General features: G+C 37.3%; 1 protein-coding gene across 4 annotated transcripts; it reads right to left on the bottom strand.

Annotated features, from left to right (window-relative positions):
• Positions 1-507: 507 nt before the first annotated feature.
• Positions 508-11,182, bottom strand: ttc14 (tetratricopeptide repeat domain 14). Of its 4 annotated transcripts, none has more exons than XM_042006013.1 (12): positions 10,602-11,182; positions 9,595-9,722; positions 9,002-9,201; positions 8,695-8,779; positions 6,797-6,926; positions 6,495-6,650; positions 6,273-6,344; positions 5,986-6,105; positions 5,677-5,799; positions 4,020-4,137; positions 2,156-2,274; positions 508-2,024 (listed from the first exon to the last, which is right to left on the bottom strand). In XM_042006013.1, the coding sequence occupies exons 1-12, from the start codon at positions 10,733-10,735 to the stop codon at positions 1,073-1,075; spliced, it is 2,337 nt and encodes a 778-aa protein (XP_041861947.1). In that variant the 5' UTR covers positions 10,736-11,182; the 3' UTR covers positions 508-1,072. The 4 variants fall into 4 exon arrangements, with proteins under 4 accessions (XP_041861947.1, XP_041861948.1, XP_041861950.1 ...); XM_042006014.1 differs by having other exon boundaries at positions 9,595-9,719; XM_042006016.1 differs by having other exon boundaries at positions 1,834-2,024; positions 2,156-2,252.
• Positions 11,183-13,928: the final 2,746 nt, after the last annotated feature.

Below are 13,928 nucleotides of genomic sequence, written 5' to 3'. Positions count from 1 at the left end.
TTACACATGCCTGCAGTTCTTGCTCTTACTTGGACTTCAAACAAGACTGCATACTGCAGCTTCCATGCATCCTCAAGATCAATACCCTGCTGCAAAATGAATCCTCTTCCACACATTGTACTGAGCCAGTGTGCCTCTGATACGTGCAGTGGTATCCCTCTGGCTGGATCCTGTGTAACTCACTTCAAACAGCTCAATATTCACCTGGTTTCACCAAAGCTTCCTTCATCGTTGCTTTAACGTAATTGCAAACAATCAAAAAAGTTGGTCAAATTCTCCCAAGAATTTGTCCTGCATCCAAAAATTACACCTTTAAATTTAGTTGCCTTGCTTAATGAAATCATTTTTTAGCTGTAGAAAAATTTTACTACCACCTTCTGCACTAGTTAAGATGTTTAAAACAATTAAGTAGGTGGTCTTAAAAGTATAAACGTGTGGAAATAATTTAGGGAAACCTTGAAAAACAAATGGGATGACAAATGAGGAGCCATGAGAACATAAGCAATCTTAAGTTCAACATTTTAAATGCTTTATTGGTTCAGCTGTGGGCACGTAGACGAAGCATCCAAGTACATCAAACAGATGGGTTGTTTGAGAAAGACCAGAAAACACTGACATGGAAGTAAACATAAGGCAGTTTTCTTCATTAACAGTAAAAAGTCATAACAAAGAAATTTTAAAGCCTGTGCTGCAAATTGTAATAACTTGAAAAAAATGTTCAATAAGTGATCCTTTAAGTTGGAGATAACAGACTTGAAAAGGCTTAATGACTAAAAGTTTGAATATTAATATAATAAAAACTGTCATTAATTCAAAGTGTATTTTGAACCTTTAAGATTTACATTTTATTACAGTGTGACAAGCTGATATATGGCAAGCAGTGCAGCTACAAGCAGGCCTTAAATCTACCAGAAAGAAGAAGACATTAACTTCTGAGGACATTCAAACAGCAATAAATTTGGCCACTGGTGTGTGTTTTGATTCACAGTCCAGAGAATGATTTCACTGTATGAGCATCCCTTTAATCTCTCTTCAGCAACACCTGGGGGATGATGTACTTTTTTTCCTGGAGTCATTTTTTTGGCTTGACTCCTTTTTCTTTCTCAAACTGTTCAATCTGGTTAAAAATATTCAGCAGGTTGGCGGGGAGGTGTTTTTTACCCCCCCCAGTACTCTGTCCGTTATGATTTCCAGCACTCTCTGATTTTTTACTTTGCCCTTGATGGGATGCGCCGCTCTCTTCGTCTGATCGCCTCTGTCTACTTTCCTTCTCTCTGCCTACCTCTTCTCCCTCCTGCCTCCACCTGTTCTCGTACCTACCCCCGTCACAGGAGCTCCTCGTGGAAGAGTCGTGTCTCACTCTGTTCTCCAGATGTTTGGAAGCAGAACCAAAGCTTCCTGAATATTCAGATCGGAAACTAGATTTCTGGTAATACTCCACCTCAGCTGATGAGCAGGATGATTTTCGTGTTGGATTCTCCTCTAAGCTGCTCCTTCTCTTGGAGTCACTGCCTCTCCTGTCTTTCCTGTTGTCCTCCCTCCCTTCTCTACTCCTGCCCCTCCTCTCTTCTCTTAACGGGCTTTTGCTCTTTCTCGTCCAGCTCTCCCTTCTGTCCTTTCTCTTTTCTCTCCGTGAGGAGTCAGACTCTTCCTCCTCTGAAGCTGCTGACAATGAATACAACTGATTGATCCTTCTAGCTTCTTTGTCTCTCCCTTCCTCCCCCTCATAATTCTCTCCTTCAAACATAGGGCCACCCCTCTGGTTGAGGAAAGTAGCGGAGGTGTTGGGAGGTGCAGGAATCCACTCCACCTCATCCTCCTCTTGCTCCTTTCTATCTCTCTCACTCTTACTCTCATCACTCCTTTTGCTATCCCTACGATGGCGCTTACTTCCACGCTCAGATTTCCTTCGCTTCTTTTTTTTCTTTTTGGACCTTCTGCGAGACGATGATGAAGAAGAAGAGCTCCTAGAGGAGGAAGGTGAGGAAGATGAGGAGCCTGATCGCTTCTGTTTCTTCTTCATCCTAAAAAATAAAAGACATTTGCTGAAAATCTTTGTTTAAAGAAAGAATATTTTCAAAGTGTTGTGATGGTTTTTAAGTTTTTATTGGCAATATCTGTACAAGCCGTACCTGTAGATCGGTACTCAACATACCTCTTCTCCTCTTGTAGGATCTTACGTAATTTTTCAGCACTGGTCGGGCCACTCTTGTCTTTGTCTTTATCTTTTGCCTGCTCCTTGGCAAGCGCTTCTTCTCTCAGACGAATTGATTTCTTTACAGCCACCGGGCAAGGCAAGGCACGACAATGGCAAGCAGGCGAAAGCCCATTGAAACATTCATAAACATTTATGCCATGATCCAAAACATGCAACAGAGCCGCCAAAAACAACGTTCGTTTATTTATTCGGTCATTTGCAGTTAGAATGGGGATGAAAAGGAAAGTCAAAAGTTTGAAGAGGGAAAAACAAAACAGATCACAGAACGGTGGAAAAAAATTAAGTGGAGAGTCATATAATTACCAGAAAGAAAGGGGTGAGGTCCAAGAGCAGAACAGTTGGTAAAGAAGCAGCCGGATGGACAAAAGTGCACAGAATTCAAACGTTTGTCCCCCATTTTAATGGAAAAGGTTTCAACATTACCATAGTTGTAGCAGGGACCCGGCGCACACCAGCGTCCAGGGGAGGACAAGTCATTTATGTGGTGAAGTTCAAGGTTTTCCACCCCAACAAGGTGAGACCGTGGAAGTCAAGAGGGTCAAAGGCCAGGATACAAGAGTCACAGACACACACACACACCAAACACTTCATCAGTATTACAAACCACAGCTTAAAATAAAAATATAGCCTACTCCCAGTGTAAGAACAGAAACTTTAACATCTGGTCCTCATGCGGGTCTGTTTCACTAAGACTAGGTCAAAGTTTTTGGTCTCATTCAGCACCACGGACAGCGCTGTTTACTTCTCCAGAAACCAGCCATGAACCCAGAAGTTACTCCTTCATGTTAGCTCTGTCCTAAATTTGAATTATAATTAGGTTTGGTTTTGTCACACTTAAAAAAAACATACATATGTACTGACAGTGCCTTTAAAAAAACACTCATTTCTCTTTAGTGAAAAGGGATGATAGTGGGGTTTACAAAAGAAATGTATGTCGATAATTTTTAAACTAGCAGAAAGCAGGACCCTTAGGTATTAGTCCTTATTTTGCTGGATTACCTTACCTTATTTAGATTGGCTTTTATTATTAAAAAACTACAAGAGAAGCATGTTTATATTCCAATTTAAGTTGAAATTGACCAATTTATTTATTTAAATATCTCAAAGTAACTTCCGATTGACTTCATCTACATATAAATCTCTGAGGATGCGAATGGCCATGCAACATGATTTTTAACTAGAATATATTTAATATTAACAGATAAAGGGAAGTTTCTTACATGAAATCTGTGAAAAGATTGGTGATTCAACTACAGGGATAATTTGGCCATGTTTAACAGACCTTAAAGTGATGCTAGCTCAGCGGAAAAAAACACCATTTCATCATTATAATAACAGAAAAAGACGTGTTGTGTATCTTTATTTAATCAACATCTGCACGTGTGTGATATTCACATATCTATTAGTGTTTTAATTTAAACAAAATATTTTACAGCAGACTTAGTGAGGTGATCTTGTTGGTAACAAAGCCGCATTATTATATATTTACCACTTCTCAGTCAGTTGGCTGAACACTCTAATATGCCCACTGGTTAGTTCCTAAATTGTTGTCTATTTTTTACTGAATATGACCCCTTCTATTTCCAAAAAAGAAAAATTACTGAAGAGCAGAAATGAAGCCTAAAGTCACAGTAAACATTTAATCCAAACTAATATTCTCACCACCCCAATGCTGCTCATCTGTTTCACCAATTTCACTTGATTTGTTATTGCTGGTGTGAGTTTTGATATCTAAGCCTAAAATACACTGTGCTAACCTTCCTGAACACCTCTGTGTGTGTGTGTGTACTGGCCCGCTCACCTGTATGGTATCTGTGATGTTGTGCAGGGCCTCCTTCGCCTCAGGGTTTGAGTCATCGAGAGTCAGAGCTCTCCTGTACAGTCCCTCAGCTGTTACTAGTTTCTCCTGTTCTTCAAGCCTAAGCACACATTCAAACTCTCGGTAAATCCTGTCAACTATGTAATTAATAATACGTCAATTATACATATAATTACACATCCTCAGTTCTACCTCCATTACTGCAGTGACTTGTATTTAATCACAGGAATAAGTCAGAGAAGTTGGAGATCATTCACCCAGTTCATTCGAAACCTTTTTTAGTCACATTGATGGAGATTAAGAAAGATAACAAAAACTGAAATACATGTGTCAACTCATAACCTCTAAATTCCATTCAGTTTTATCTGTTCAGTACAATTTACTTTAAAAAAAAATATACATATAAAACGTGCAGTCATTTCTCAGATTCATATCACCGGGTGTACAACTTCAGAACTGAAGACAGCCTAAAAATCCATCAACTTTTAATACATGACTTATTCACTGTTGGAGCTGCACCAGGGAATTTTTCCATTCTACGGCACTCCCTACGCTAACACCACTATTGTATTATTGAATCACGGCTCATGAGCAGACAAACCCAGGAATTTGTTAGTGAAGCGGCTGGCAAAAGCAAAAGCAGCAACCACCAACAATGAGGAGTAATAAACTACTGTAATGTTACAGGACTGCATATTTCTGAACATCTACAAATCAGTTGCTGCTCAACCATTTGCTTATTCATATTTTTGAAGCATCTGAATGAGGCAGATATGTGAAATCATCACATATGCAACATAATTCATATTTATTACAGCATAAAGTCCTGCAAACAAGATCTCCAAAAAGGATGCAAACTTCCAAGACTTTGCTGTGAATTTTGCAAAAACTGACCAAATTTTTGACATAACAAAAACATATTTGTATGTTAGTCTGAAACAGGACTGAGGTAGAAAAGTGAGGCTTCATCTGTGCTGCAGAAACAACTATGAAAAGGCCATCATAGTTTTCAATCTCAAATTAACATGGGATGAACAAGCTGAAGTTGTAATATTATCTTATTTCCTTTTATGCCATGATACGGAGACTGAATGTGTGTTTCAATAGTATTAATATAGGAATCAATGATAATTTCTGTCCCCTCTGATTTTCAACCTACGCAGAACTGAATGAAAACTTACTACATTTGCTCTTTTTTTATTATTGCAAACCCATTAACTATACTGACAGGTCCAAGCAATGTAATTATAAAGCAGGAAAAAGTGTGTTACCTAGTCACTGGTGAGTGATGCTGCACTTTTAAGCAAAACAGGGCAGCACCAGGCAGAAAACCAAAGTTGTGAACTAAACTATCTTATCCCTGGGTGCTTTGGGGCAGTTTTGAGCCCAGAAATCTGCATGACAAGAGGTCTGTGTAGTTCAAAATGAGTCAGAAGCGTCACGTTTTAAAGTCATCAAACTTGTCAAGCATACCTTAAAAGCTGCATACTACACACCAAACAGGTGGACCTTCAGGTTAATTTATCATAAAATCAAAATGATCTTATACTGATCACAGCTTTTCTGTAAAACTATTGAAGACAACCTGTGAACCGTCTGTGGAACATGTCAGTACTGATTTCCGTGGAGAAGTGCTTACTGTTTTCCTCGCTCCACTAGCGTCTGGCAGAGATATTTCTTGGCGTTACGGTGATCCGGACAGTTTTCCAGAGCCAGTTCAAAGTCTGTTATGGCCTTCATGATGCTGCCCTTGTTAGCATACCTGACAATAAATAACATCCAAAACGGAAAATAAATTATTTTATTCATGCAAATAAATTAGAATGTTTTAATGGGTAAAACATGCATGTAAAACACTGGCTGAATGTCCTAATCTAGAACCTAAAACTCAAGTAGAAAACCCTTGTAAAACTGCAGTATTTCTCCATTAGATGTTAGTTAAACCCACAGAGCTCCTCGTGCCACCAGCGCTTCCACATTATTAGTGTCAATCTCCAAGGCTTTGTTGTATTCGTTCATGGCTTCCACATGACGGCCATGTTTGAAGTGGTCCACACCTGCACGGACGCTGAGAAAAACATGCAAAATAACAGTCAGCTTGCATTTTTGTAAACTCAGGAGAGGCCAGAGGATTAAAGGTGCAGACACAACATCAAACAGTTTATCAGCAGAACAATTAGATATTTTCAAGCGGCACAACTTTATATATCTGTTGGAGTCAAAGTTTAGCATTACCACTTCAAGGCCCAGGATGCAGACTGCTTCTTCCTGATTACAGAAGCAAAATCCTCCTCTTGGAAAAGTTTACTGTAAAGAAAGAGAGAAAAGTAAGAAGTCTGCAGGTTTTTCTCTTCCTGTGTTGCTACTAAATAATAACAGCAAGGTGAAAGCTTTCATCAACTACGTTTGTCCCTAAGAATACAATAAAAGAAGTAACCAGAGAGTCCACACATTTACCTCTGTAGTCCTCGCATCATTGATGGTGGGTGAGTGTCACTGATTCCCACCTTCTCCAGCATGTAGTCCACTACTGAGGGGTTTTGGTAACCGTGACAACTTCTCAGTATACATTCGTATGTCTTGCTAGAGTCAGCGGCTACACGGAGGCTACGACTAGGGAGGAGACAGGAACATAAACATCTATTAGATGTTATAGTTAACCAATATGTCAGCCAGACATATAAGTCACACAAAACACTATTTTGCAAACTTATATTTCTAACAATTAAATGCCATGTCATAAATTAAAGTGTTGTTACTTGTAGTGTATGGGTAGTTCCTCCTTGGTGATGACACCTAGTTTGATGTGCTCCAGGCTGGTAGAAAGAGAGGTCTGATGGAGGGTCACTGTGATCTTTTCCTGGTATCTGTCAATGTCTTTCACTCCAGCTGCAGAACAAAAGAAAGCACAATTCATGAGAAAAAAGTCATTCTTTTTGCCGAGCAGTGAGGCCAGATGAAAATAGGAGGCAAAAAAATAAAGGAAAAAGCTGGCTATCACTAATATTTCCAACAGCTGCCCAAAGCTGGGGTCCTCTATGACCGAATGTTGTAGGTCTTTAAACATGAATGTTGCTACATATGTAGCAACTGACATGGTTTTCATGTTAGCTGTATTTACCAAATATTTCATTTGTGCAAGGCAGGTAGAGATGATACACACATATATCTTCTAGTTTGTACATTAGCATCCAAAAAGAAAAAAGAAACAAGTCAGCACCTGGACTTAACTAAGCAAATAGGGAAGAGCCTCCCAATGGAAACTTACTGCATGGACAATTATGTTATGAAGTTATTTAATCCTAATTTATGCAGAGAGCAGCTTTTTATTTCTTAAACAACCATGTGGGAAGCCACATCCTGTGCTTGTAGAAAAGATGTTAGTCTGTTTCAGATACAGTAGGTCAAACAGAGAACACCTGAGATGCTGAAACTACTAAAACAGTGTTAAGAACTTCCTTAATGCATTATTAGTTGAAGGATAATTGGATTACTGGAAGAATAATGGGAAGCCATCGTCTTAGAGAAAGAAATATGGTCAGCCAAAAAATGACTGAGGGTGACAATTACTTAAATGTTTGGCAAAATCAAATCGTAGAAAACCAACAGTAGAGCTCAGGGCTATGTTCAATAATGAAAGTAAGTGTAATGGATTGGGACTGAACAGCTGTGTAAAAAAAAAAAAAAAACACTAATCAGTGAGGCCAACTGGAGAAAATAGCTTCAATTTGACAGTGAGCATGAAGATTGGACTCTGGAGCAATGAAAGGTCATGTGATCTGATGAGTCCAGATTTACCGTGTTCCAGAGTGTTGGGAGCATCAGGGTAAAAAGAAAGGAGGATGAAGTGATGCAGCCATCATGCCTAGTGTCTGCTGTGCAAGCCTGTCGGGGCAGTCTATGATCTGGGGTTGCTGCAGTTGGTCAGGTCTAGGTTCAGCAACATTATGTTGCCCAAAGAATGAGGTCAGCTGATACCTAAATATACTGAATGAGCAGGTTATTCAGTCTTCCCTGATGGCACGGCCAAGTTCCAAGATGACAACACCAGGATTCATTGGGCTCAGATTGTGAAAGAGTGTTCAGGGGGCATGAGACATCATTTTCAACACAGACTCCAGACCTTAACCAAATTTAGAATCTTTGGTATGTGTTGGAGCAGGCTTTGTTCAGCGGGTCTGACTCTCCCATCATCAGCACAAGATCTTGATGAAAAACAAATGCAATTCAGGACGGAAATAAATGTTGTGACATTGCAGAAGCTTATCTGAAACTACAGTACAGTGTGCTGCTATCAAAGCTAAAGGTGGGTCAATAAAACATCGGTGTGACTTTTTTTGGATAGTAAGTGAATTTCCCATCAATTACAAAATCTTCCTATTTGTCCAACTTCAAAACACCAATCACCAAAAAAATCATTGTAACACTCTCAATTCAATACAAGAGCTACAAAACATCTTAACTGTACTGTATTTTTTCTTCCACTGAGTCTGAAGTGACTCTTGCAGGCTGCAAACTCTCAATTATCTTCTATTATGGCATCACTTCTTCATCCTTCCACAGTGTGAGGTGGTATCCTAAATTTACAGAACTATAATTACACTGAAATTTCATCAATACATATGAAGCTTATGTTGTTTTTGTTTAAGACACTAACCTCTGATAATGTCCCCAATCTGGTAGTAGGACAGGGGATCATCATGACTGCCAGTAGAGGGAATTTCTCGAACATGACACAGAGCCTGGATTCAGAGAGGAAATAAAATTGCACAATATTAGGAGAGATTAAAAGAGAGAGAGGACGGTTTCAGATGCTGGACACATTTTTCACCATCATTTTAATCATATAGTTCATGTGCACTGCCACAGAGCTGTACCACTGACAATCCAAGTGGTCTGTGATTTTTCTCCAGAGTTTGTGACATGGCGCAAAAACATTAAGGAGATTTAATTTGTTTACCTACCGACAACTCCAGGTCCTCTATATCTCTCTTGAGACCGCCTGCCATGCAAAGCAGAGTGAGAAAGAAGCCATATTCACGAATATTGTTGATCCTTCCCACCACAATGTCTCCTTTCTCCAAGTCCCTGTAAATCATGGCTCTTCTCTCCTCATATGACAGTTCCATGAATAACTCCACTGGTGGCATAACAGCATAAGGCTCTGGAGGAGCACACACACAGATTCATTTCATCAGACAAATCCTTTTTGGTCAACTGTACAAAATACACTTTTAATTGATTTTCACCTTTTATCTCTACTGAATATATTCATTTCATTACCCCATTTTACCAAGTAACTTTCAATTAGTTAGTATATAGTTAGTATACAGTTTTGAGTTCTTATGCATTTGGTTCACTACATGTAAATTAACACAAAATAAGGAGGAACTTAATACGGCTTTAATCAGGTGACAACTGTGCATCACAGTCCAGATAATCGTTGTCGTTTACTAGCTTAAACCAAGAAAGGAGACGTAAACTGTAGGATGGAGTTTTAATTTAATTGTTGGCCAAAAGTCAAATAATTCACAAATATGATCAAGCCAACACACACCCGCAGCCTCCTCCTCTTCGTGCTCTTGCTTTTGAGGAGTTGCAGTCTTCCATGCTGGGCAGAAAAGGATGTCGGCTTTCCTGGCAATAAACTGCTCCACCAGTTGGCTGCCTTGCTTTTCAGCACTGCTGCACAGGAAACAAACATTTGACACTGGTGCTTTACTAAGCATAGTTCAGATGAGCTAATTGGTATCAGAGGAATTCACATATAATAGAAAATTATATATATCATGCAGTAGAACAAAGAGCTCAAGTCCAGCACTGAGTTGGCACAGAATTTATCGGATAAATTTTTTTGGTCATTCCCCCTAAAAAGATCTGCAGCCACAACTGTTCAATAAAAGCCAGGCCAAAACAACCAAGGCAATTAAATAATCAATAACCAATATAAATAGCAGGAAAAGGGAGGCACAATTTTACTAAACTGGTCAGCGATGACAAAATTAAATCACCATCTTTTATTATTTTAATAAGGTTTACTTCTTTATATCCTAATTTATCCACCTCATCTTGCATAATATCTACTATGCATGAACATAAGAGTTGATAATACAAATAAAAATATATATGATTAAGACCCTCAAACATAATGTATATATTTTTAACAATAGAAAAAAGACAAATATTCAACTTTTCTAAAATGAGCTTTTGGAAATGTGCTCAATACTTTACTACTAAAATTTTAACATGGTGTATATGATGTAAAAAAGAAGACTAAAAGCTTTCCCATTACTCTAATATTTAAGAGATCTCATCAGAAGGATTCCCTATTCATCTAGAAAAAAAGACTTGGGGGAGTTTAGGTTGTGGATTTTCAGCTCCTGAAGCCCTCTATCAGACATTTAGAATGAAAATCTAAACTTAAAAAGATAAATAGTTGAGCACTGCATAAGTTTATACAAATACCTTTAGCAGAAAATAACTAACACGTGACTACGTGACCACCTACGACACAACGGAAGCCTTTAAGGTATTCTTTTAAATTGCTTTGACTTGTTGACATACCTTTCATACGTGGCTTTAGATAGGTCAGACACCACAGCCTGAAAGTCTGGGTTTTCCGTTTGTTCACATTTCAATTTGTTAAACAGTGACTCTCCGTGATAAGTCAGACACTGCTTCAACAAGTCTCTGTCCATTATTTTTTCTTACAAGACCGCAGTCACATTATCACATAAGCTAAACACGTTCAATCGCTGACTGATTTTCACGAATTACAGGTTCTTGTCTTGAGGTTGGAAACATTACTTTTAAAAGGAGTCGATTAATTTTTTTTAAACCATAGGGGGCATTTAACCATTTTAAGATAGTTAAAGAAAATACTGAGATATGTTTGTTCAATACACCACGCTGCTCTGCGTTGTCCAGCTAGCGAGCTGGAAAAACAACCATGCTAACGCTTCGAGATAAGTAGATTTTGCTGTTTGTTATTTTCAATATTCCGAAACATAATCATAAGCATGTATAATGAGTACCCTTAAACAATAACATAACTTTCGTTGGAACTGCACAAAGTTAAGCTGCTGAATCGAACTCGGCTACTCAAATCTGCAAGTGCAGAAGCAGACTGTGAGAATTACGCATGCGCCAAGAGTGTCACATTTAAAGAGTCGTCAGAAACAGCTTTCAAGTAGGAACCATCGTGGCAATTGATTTTACCTCACTGATTTGTACTTCCAACCGAGGGTACTCTTGGAGGATTTTGCGTCCATTTAATATACTTTTAAATTAAAACAAAATGTAACTAAATCAAATATTTGTTACTTTCTAATTTCTCTTTAAAAATTAAGAAAAACATTTATAAATAGACAGCAGTGTGTTGTACTGGTGGACAAGCATAATAATAATAATAATAATAAACCAAAAAGAAATGAAAAAAAAAAATCAAATGCAAGGCAAGTTTATTTGTATAGCACATTTCATGTATGAGACAATTTGAGTGCTTTACATAAAACATTAAAAGCATTCCCAGATGGTGCAAAGAAAACGTTAAAAAGTAGTAAAAGGCAACAACACATAGCAAAAATCACAATAAAATCAAATTAAAATCAGAAATTAAATTAAAATGATTGAAAGCAAGATAAGTTAAAAGTTACCGTGCAGATTTCATGCATAGGTCGTAAACGAACAGTAGGGTTTTAAAATCTATTCTGTGAATGACTGGAAGCCAGTGTAAAGATTTTGGCTGTGTGTTGTTGTAAATTACCAACATAAAACTCATATCTGAATCTGTGATGCTGCAAAAAATAGTTCTTCAAAACCTATCAGGAGAAACTCAAAGTCTGGAGTAAAAAACTATGAAGACAGCAAGGTGCAAGCAGGGTGCATTTATTGAACCAGCACAGAAAATACAGGCAACAAATGCATGAGTAAGGACCCGGGGATCCAGACTGATTTGTTTCTTCTGGGTTGCTGTTTTGTACATGTATATATGTATATAAATATATATATATATATATATATATATATATATATATATATATATATATATTTCAGGAGGTAACCAGAGAAGCTGCTGCCTCCGTGACCCAATCTTATAAAAGTAACAAAAGATGGATGTCTGGTTCCTTAGTTATCAATTTATTTTTTTATTTATTTATTTTTTTTACTAGTTTTAAAATAGTTGCTGATTTATTTGCAAATCACAACATTTACTGAATTTGAAGAAAAAGTCTATGCTTCTACCTACAGTGAGAGAAATTTAGGAAAGTGATATTTTAAGTGTTGCTTTAAATAGACAACAATTAACTATGCAGTTAAAGACTTAGGAACTGGAGCCAGTTACTAAGTAAAACATTAAATACATTATTAAATCCCTCTCAGCATGTAAACTTCTAATCACCTAATGTCTAAACGAATGTCAAAGACTCATACTGTAGATCCATATTACCTAAGTCGTGCCTTGTTTTGACTCCTGTTGAGTTTAATAGGAAGACACTATTTACTTTTAAGATGAGGTTAAAAAGTCTTTTACTCTTTTAGACTTTTAGTTAGTGCTGGATCAGGTAATCCTGAACTCTGCAATTGAATTAATCTCATTACTGCATGTTATTAACTTTATGTCTTGTTAATGTAGGTGTGTTTTTTTCTTTCCTTCTGAAGTAACTTTCACTTTCTAATATGTGTTGCTATATTAACATGACCGGACCGGTTTTATTGTCTATTGTTTGTTTGTTCTAATTGTTAATCGTCTCTCTTTCTACTCTTGAAGGACCTTCTTGTTTCTGCTTGTTGACTGCAAGTCCTTACTCAAAGGAAATGTTTGAGTTTCTAGTGCAGCTGCCATATGATGAACTGCATTTGATTTGGTGATATGAAAAGTAAATAAACCTGTTTGACAAGCTCACAGAAGATTTCCTGCAATGGTTTGTTTTCAACATACAGTGTCAGAGGAAAACCAAATCTGGTGGCTTCATACTTAAACAACTGCATCCAGAGAGAGATTCGTGCAGTCTACATTTACTTTGCTGCTCCTTTCGCTTATCTTGTCAAAGGATAAGTGCAACAAAACTGAGAACATAAGATAAGTTTAAATTCTCAGTCAAGTTCAAAACACAAAAATTCATAAATTCATAAATGTAAATTTATCTGCAAAATCTTGTCTTAACATTATTTATATGAGATTATGAGTATATGTTCTCAACATATCAGTGTCCTTATTGGTTCATGTGTTACTATTAGGTCTGTTGACACATACTCATTATAAGCATGTCATCAGAAAATTGTACTGATGGCTCATATTATTCCATTTAGATCTTCTGCTAATAGATTTATTTGGTTGACTTTTCATTGTTTACGTGTAATTATTGTTTTTGTACGCTTCTATTTTAAACTTGTAGGCTACAAATGTATATTGTGTTTATAGACTCTTACTTTCTCTTTTGAACATTATATAAAGCACCATGTGAAAGAAATTTATATCCTAAAAAAACATAGGTTACAAATCAATGGCCATTTCTACTAGAAGCTGAAATCAAACATAATCTGTCCTCACAATTCACAGAAGAGCATTTCTTCTCAGGACTTTGTCTTAAACATTGAATGAGTGATTTCCCTTAAAACTATCCAGCTTTACCATTTAAGATTCACTGCATGCAACAGTATAACAAACCAAAAACACGTTAAAAAGAAAGGAAAAAAAAAACATAGACTGTCAGTTTAATGCTCCATTCAGCTGTATGAGACATGCTATAGTTTAGTTTTTATCCCACTTTCTGTTGTAGAAATATGTGTCTTTGAATTTACCTGGTTTTTCAGGTTATTTGAAAATGTCACTTAAGCCACTCCCCCTGAACAGCTGAGGGAGGAACAATTCCCTTACTTAACACAATG

Source organism: Melanotaenia boesemani, chromosome 14 (genome assembly GCF_017639745.1).
Source record: "Melanotaenia boesemani isolate fMelBoe1 chromosome 14, fMelBoe1.pri, whole genome shotgun sequence".
Lineage (NCBI taxonomy): Eukaryota > Metazoa > Chordata > Actinopteri > Atheriniformes > Melanotaeniidae > Melanotaenia > Melanotaenia boesemani.
The sequence above is the reverse complement of the archived record's forward strand: the minus strand, read 5'-3'. Positions and strand labels throughout refer to the sequence as shown.

Bases quoted from the DNA above. Each gene is read 5' to 3' on its own strand.
- ttc14 (XM_042006013.1), bottom strand. From the start codon at position 10,735: ATGGACAGAGACTTGTTGAAGCAGTGTCTGACTTATCACGGAGAGTCA. The intron at 9,202-9,594 runs GTGTGTGTTGGC...GTGCTCCTCCAG, and splicing joins CGAAGAGGAGGAGGCTGCGG to AGCCTTATGCTGTTATGCCA. The intron at 6,927-8,694 runs GTTAGTGTCTTA...TTTGTTCTGCAG, and splicing joins GATTGGGGACATTATCAGAG to CTGGAGTGAAAGACATTGAC.